At 38.7% G+C, this 7,138-nt stretch overlaps 1 protein-coding gene across 1 annotated transcript in view; it reads left to right on the top strand.

The window, feature by feature from the left end:
- Positions 1-7,138, top strand: part of ANO4 (anoctamin 4) — a 63,262-nt gene that overhangs the window by 21,127 nt on the left and 34,997 nt on the right. Inside the window, exons 6-8 of the mRNA XM_010144838.1 lie at positions 713-847; positions 1,543-1,639; positions 2,169-2,229. Coding sequence (XP_010143140.1) covers positions 713-847; positions 1,543-1,639; positions 2,169-2,229 — 293 coding nt within the window. The remainder of the gene's footprint in view (positions 1-712; positions 848-1,542; positions 1,640-2,168; positions 2,230-7,138) is intronic.

Below are 7,138 nucleotides of genomic sequence, written 5' to 3'. Positions count from 1 at the left end.
TCAGCAGGTTTTTTGTGTGCTTGACATATTCTTTAACACATAAAAAAAGGTTTGGTTGTGTTTCGGAAGAGGAAAAAAGCTAATGAATACATAGCAAATAGGAACTTTCTGGCCACTTTGCTGTTGGTTTTTTAGCAATATAGCTAACAAATTAGGGTTGATTTAGACTACTTTCCTCAAATCAGTGCAAGATGATACATAAAGGCATTTGTTGGACCTTACCTGTACTTCACTTCCCACCTTTGGTAGACTCATGAGATTAGTTTTCCAGGAACTGAGGTAAGAGAAGAAATAACCAAACGAAAATAAACTGGATTGGAAATAAAATCTGGTTAATCAATTTCCTAGAAATTATTTGGGCCCAAATAATTGTATTTGGTAAGTACCTGCAAAAGGCAAAGAAAACCATCAATTTCCCAAAGAACTAGATTTTTTCAATTGACTCAGTGTTCCCTTTCTGAGGTCTCTGTTCATCTCACTGCGAACCATGGTTACTGAATTTTTAAATTCACTTTCTACGTTCATTCATGTCACAGGTTCCGCAGTGTGGATTTAGAAGCCTAGTTGCATGTTTTTTCCTCAGGAAATTCCAACTCTGTTCACTAATCTATTCTTCAGTTATGACTGAAATATTTGTTTTCTATTAACAAGCAAGATTAATCAGATTTATTCTAAATAGCAGGTAACTTTGCTGTGTTGTTTTTTAAAACAGACGGTATTTTGGTGAGAAAATTGGGCTGTACTTTGCCTGGTTAGGCTGGTACACGGGGATGCTCTTCCCAGCTGCCTTCATTGGATTGTTTGTCTTTTTGTATGGAGTCACCACTTTGAACCACTGCCAAGTCAGGTAACATGGGCACTTCTATAGAGAAAATTACACCTGTGGGTTATTCTCAGTAATGTAAGAAATATTCATATGAAATGTTATGTATTTCATTTTGAATGAATACTCAGGAAAAGACTGTGCTTGGTACATAAGGTATCCAGTATTGAGCTTCCCTTGTTTTGTGCTTCTGAACTGAGGTGGAAGGACTGTTTCTGCCCAGTTCCAGTTCTGATGGTGTGGCGATTCATCATGAAGTAGGGGAAAAGTAGGCCTCCTTCATTACTGTTGTAACAGGCCGGCAGAAGAGTGGGGAATTTTCACTTTCTTCAAGGCCTTTCCCAAAGATCCACCACAGGGAGGCATTCTTCAGATGAAGAACCCCCTAGACCTTCTGCTGTACCTCCACATTCTTACACACTTAAGTCACAAGAATAAGTCTAACTTAACTTTATCTGCAACCTTCCTCACCTTCCTCCTACCACTTCTAAGCCAAGGAGAAGCTGGTACTGCTAGTCTGGCCCTAAAGAACTTATGTCTGTAAACTTGGAAGTCTTAGTCAGCAAATGCTAGTTATGCACAGGCAGTTATGAACATCTTGGCCTCAGTTACAGTTACAGAATGAGTATTGTTCAATGAGTAATTGAATATTAGCGAAACAGTCATTTTAAGAGGGATTGTGGTACAAACTATTAATTTTTATCTTTTCTGTTTTTCAGTAAAGAAGTCTGTCAAGCTACAGATATCATAATGTGTCCTATATGTGATAAATACTGTCCCTTCATGAGGTTGTCAGACAGCTGTGTTTATGCCAAGGTACATTTTCAAACTATGTAAATAGAAATGCTTTTCCTGTAAAAGAATTAATTTTGCCTTTTGCATTTGTCTTTAGTGAGTTTGGCTAGATAAAACCTTGAATGGGCAGATCGAGTTCAGCCAATATTAACATTCATTGTCTTTTACCAAGACTTACTTTGGGTGGTAAAACACTTGAATGCAATTTGCACTTAGAGATTCAGCAGTCCGAGAGCTCACGTCCTAGGTACATGTGCTACCATGTCCTTGGCATCAACCTTTATCTCATGATCCATGCTTTCTTAGTGGCTCCCTAAAACAAATGCTTTGGGTCTGAAATCGTGCTTAGAACTGGTGTTGGCAGGGGTCAGTCCCAGGCCAGGCTGGCAAATAGTCCTGTCAAGTGACAGGCAGGTGCATTTCACACATCAAGGGAAGGGTCGGGATGGTCAGGCCAGCTGCACTCATGGTAACATTAATTTTATTTGGTAAAAGTAGAAAATAAAACCTTGTTATCACATATTCATCACACTATTAATATACTCCTCAGGTAACTCACCTTTTTGACAATGGAGCTACTGTCTTTTTTGCTGTTTTCATGGCAGTGTGGGGTAAGTTTTTGTTTTCATGTTAAGTAATAGCGCAACCTTTTTCTTAAAGATTGTGATGCAACATAGGCCTTTGAAATTTCCAGCACACTTTTTTCAGACACTGAGAAAAATAACAGGCTTGATTCTTTTCTGTTTCCGCAAAAGGAAGATGGAAGTGATTGAAATCAGGTTTTTATATGATAGTAATTTTAATTAAAACAAAAACAAGAATGTATTATGTTGTGTCTATGTAGATAGATATATTCGGGGAGGCTTGTAATTGTTTTTCCATCTATTGGCACTGACGTCTTCTTTCTGTTCAGTTTAGCTCAGTTTAGTGTCTGTACTAAAATGAATTAATGTATTGTTTTTCCCACCTTGCAGAAAGGCAGTAAAGCCTAAATACGTGTAAGCTGGTTGTAATTAAAGCTCTGATGAAATAAATGGAAGATTTAGTTGAATCACAAATTGATTCAAGAGTGGTCTACTTGTTGCCATGGAGGCTAAATTTGCCGATAGGACAGTTCTATTTCTGGCTTAACTATTTTTCCTACTGTGGTGGTGTAGGCAAAATTTAAGGCAAGGAGAAAATAATTTCCAGAAGCACAAAAAGTCTTTCAAACATGCCCTGAGCATGCCCATGCTCTTAACTGCTACCACACTATTCTGAAAGAAGGTTAACACTTTCAGAAAACAGCTCAATGATGGCATCCATCTCACAGCTCCAGGTGCTTGAACTATCCTGATTTAGCCATTCTTCTCCTATTCTTACTCACACATCTTCAGCTGCCTTGAAAAGGCGTCCAGGTAATTCTCATAATGTCCATTTTAAACTGCTCTTTCCTGAGCCTCACAAGGTATCCAGGATGCAACATCAGAGCCATCAGGACAACACAGATTAGCCTACCAGTCTGTCTCAGTTCCTTCCTCCAAAACTATGTTTTTGTCTTAAATATCTAACTAAACTGTATCATATAGCAATCATCAAGCTTATTCATGCCATTTCACATAATATTTATGGCATTAAAATACCACAAATTACATTAAGGAAAAAAAATCCACAGGTTGTACAGATTTACTGCTTCTCCTTGGTATTTCAGCTTTGTTTTAGAGCTACACCAAAGCTAAGAATCACCAGAAGTTTCTAAGCCTTGAAGATTTTTTCGGATGTTTACTCAGATTTTCCAACCTCTAATTCTATGTGCTCACTGAAGTTGAGAATTTCCAAGACAGTTTAGAGGCAGAGACTTCCATCTCGGCTAGGAAAATTGATGGGTTCACATGGCTGAACATTTATGTCACTGTTCTTAAGTGCTGGTGAGCATGTCTTTGGAGTGCAGCTTTTTGCAGCAGTGTTTTTGTTCCTCCTTAACATTAACACTTCCTTCAGGAAGCAGCTGTGTTCACAGCATTGCACCTGTGTCTTAGCACTGCCCAGAACCAGGGCTGTAGGAAAAGCAGCTCTAGGTACGGGTTGTCCCTCAGGTAACCATACCTGGACTTGCTTCATGGGTGCTGCCTGGGAGACAGCTGAGCAATCTGAGCATGCCTTCTTACAAAATGTTGTAGGTACTCTCCTTTCTGTCCCTAGATGACAGGAGCTGAACTTCCCTTTAGTTAGCCTCTCCTTCCTCTCCCTTCATCACTGTCAGATGCACAGACCCAATTCATGCCGGGGATATCTCCCCACCAGCCTGCCAGGACTGGGAAATAAACTACCCATCCATGCACCTCCAGCATCTAAGCCCACAGAAACATAAGAAAAAAATATAATAAATGCTGCCTTCTGGATGTTTCTGCTAGGGACAAGAGACTAGTCTGGGTGAGAGCTTTCCCCTCCACTTTTGTTGTCTTACACTATGCTTGTGAGCTTGCTGTCAAGAGGGATGTAGAAGCAGCAACAGGAAGGTGGTTGTGAATGTAGGGTAGTGGTTTGGGGAATAGGGCGATCCTATGGCTCCACCCAAACTGCACTTTCTTAGATAAGACTTTGCTGAGACACCAGTGAGATTGTGGCAATATCTTCAATACAGTAAGGGCTAAAGCAGCATTAGTACAAGGAAAGCCACACTTTCTAGGGATTTTCTGGTACTGTATTTATGAGTTGGTTTACAGCCTGTTTTAAATGTATTTTCAGTCTGCAGCAGGCCTATTGGCAGCTGCAGGCATTACCATCATCTCAGTAAATGGTAGGGGAAGAGAGGAAAGAATTTGGCTGTGCAAATGTTTTTTCTGTCAGCATGAAACTCCTGGCAAGTGCATGACAAATTCGCTGTGAAAAGTTCAGCCTTCTAGATGATCCAGTTTGACAGACACTAGCATATAAAATAATGATGGCAGTGCTTTAAAAAAAAGGCAGCTAAAATTGTTTTACCTCTTTAGCCTGAGCTTAGTCACTGTCTTATTATCTAAAGTATATCCTTTGTACTTAGATCCAGTAGTGAACGCCTACCTTGAGTGACAAGCCTCAGCCATTTGCTTGGCATTTTCAAAACCAGGCATGGCCAGGTTGAGCTTTCCATGAAGACGTGATCTGTGTGGCGGTTTTCTCCTTTTACTCTAAAGACATCTTTAATTGATGAACAAAGGGGGTTGCTCAATTTTTAAACAGAAAAAAAAAACGCTTCTCCAAATGATGAGCAAATTGCTGTGGCCAGGTTAGGGAGAGGTATTACCACTACAAATATTGGTATTGGTTGCTTGATTTGTGGAGCAGCAATGAGCCTGGCTGTAGGACTCCAAAGCACAGGGACCTGTCTTTTATAATGTTTCTTTGTGGAATAAGTAGATCACATCAAAGTAACGTTGGAGTTGTCAAACAACCAGGAGATACTGGAATAGAAACGTATTTTCCTTCAAAAAATATATTGATCCGTCACATCAGTTACTGTATTTCTGCCTGGTTTAAGCAAAGTTCTATATAAGAATTAAAAGTAATTGATGTAATAGGCGAAAAAAATTGATAATTGCTGAGTAAACCCAAAAAACCATAAGACAGCTTTCATTTTAAACTGACGTAACCAAGGACAAAAGATAGTCTCCCTTTGGTACACTGAAAGAATTCACTGGTAGTTTGTATAAGATTTTCTGTATTGGAGCTTCTGTTGAAAGGAAAAACCCTTCAAAAGAAGGACTGAAGCTATAAATCTCTGTGGTTTACAGGAAACAGTAAGTCCCTGTAAACACTAATACTTTTTTTTATTCCTGAACAGATTGTCATTGATGCTCACTGAGATGATGTCATCTCAGAAGCTGGAAAAGAGGTTTTACTTTTGAGAATATTTAGTTTTGATTATATTTTCCAAATGTTCAAAGCTTTCAAAAAGAGGGGAGCGATAGCATTTTTTGTGTTTCTGTGCTAGAGGGAGACACCTACACTTTGCCCTTTATGTATGCCCTGAGATAATGTCAAGCTTGATGAAAAGGTAGGTTCCATTTCTAGGAAAAAAATCCTCTCTTTTTCCTATCTGAATTGGATTCTTACCAACGACAGGAAATGAGAAAAGGATGTTTATTCTAAATAAATGTTGATATTTAAAGTGCAGAAAAAAGTCATTCTCAGGAAAAAAACCTAGGTAAATTTGATAACCACTTGACTCCCAGCATGTTGCTGTAAAGCCAGATTAAATTGTTGCTTTTGCTTTTCCAATTGATATACTGGGGAAAGGTAGCACAAAGATATCACTGTCTAGATATTTCCTGTACTTCAGCAGCAAAGTTCTATAACTGTCCAAGGGGAGAGTCCAGCTGTTTATCATTTCTAATGCTTTGCTAGAGACAAGGTGGGCTGATGGTAGTTTCTCTGTCTCTGCGTATCTTTGGAGGACTAAGGGACATGAGAAAAGGGTTTGGGTTTTTTTTAAATTTCTTGTCTACCTGAAGCATGTTTCCTTTGATAAAGGACGTAGCTTTAAAACACTTGCTGAAAGACAAAGTTGGGAGGGGAAAAAAGGCCTGGCATGAAGAATTCAACACTTTTTTCAATCAATAAGAAATGCCAACATAAAACATTTTTTTTCTGAATATATCAGTTAGTCTAATAAAAGATGTTACTTTCTTACAAACCTTGCCTCTAGCATAAAACATTCACATTGATCTGCTCTCAGGATAAAGAATTCAAGGAGGTTCTTCAGCAATATTCCTGGTATATAGAATATATTGCAAAAGTCAGGATGGATATATTAAAAGTTGTTCTGAAATACAAAAGGGAGAGGTTTTCTGAGAGAACATCAGGATTAAGCTATTTGCTGTGAGAGGCCATTTGCATTACTAGACAAGGTCACAACTTGTTTCAAAAGCATCTGAAGAAATGATGCCAAGACAGCTGTTTCTATAAGGGCATGTTGAGGACTGAGCTGCAAGGCTGAGCTCTGAAGCAGGGCAAACATAATGAAGAGAAACCTAGCGGAAGACCTGAGAGTTAAGGCCCATGACGAATACAAAATTCCAAGCAGGAATTTTGGAAAATTCTCCGCATCTGGTTTAAGCATACAACTGAAAAATGGGAGAGCGATAAGTACAGCTGTGTCCTGTTGAGCTGTCAAAGTCAGAAAAGAATGCTGAAGTGTGATAGATATAGGATATTAGTGATTACTTGACTAGAAAAATTATTTCAAAATGCAGCGCTTTTTAGAAGACCTCAGTAGTACAGTGAATCAATCAAAGATGGTTATTTTTAGCACATTTTAAAATATCTAGCAAGGGAAAAATGCATACTGGCCTGGATAGGGATAGAAAAGTGTAGCACAGTAAAAGCTAAAACAGAGCTGTGCAGATCATTCTATTTGCTACTCAATGATTTGTAAATAGGTTTCTAAAAAAGCTTCAGGAACTGCACATACTTACTCTGCCAGGTACTAAATACATTAAATATAATATGTATGGATTCCTTGCTCCAGGTGTGAAAAACAAGACAGCAAAGAAGTACGGT

Source organism: Buceros rhinoceros, unplaced genomic scaffold (assembly GCF_000710305.1).
Source record: "Buceros rhinoceros silvestris isolate BGI_N320 unplaced genomic scaffold, ASM71030v1 scaffold17960, whole genome shotgun sequence".
Taxonomy (NCBI): domain Eukaryota; kingdom Metazoa; phylum Chordata; class Aves; order Bucerotiformes; family Bucerotidae; genus Buceros; species Buceros rhinoceros.
Note: the sequence above shows the minus strand (reverse complement) of the source record. Positions and strands in the feature narration are given on the sequence as shown.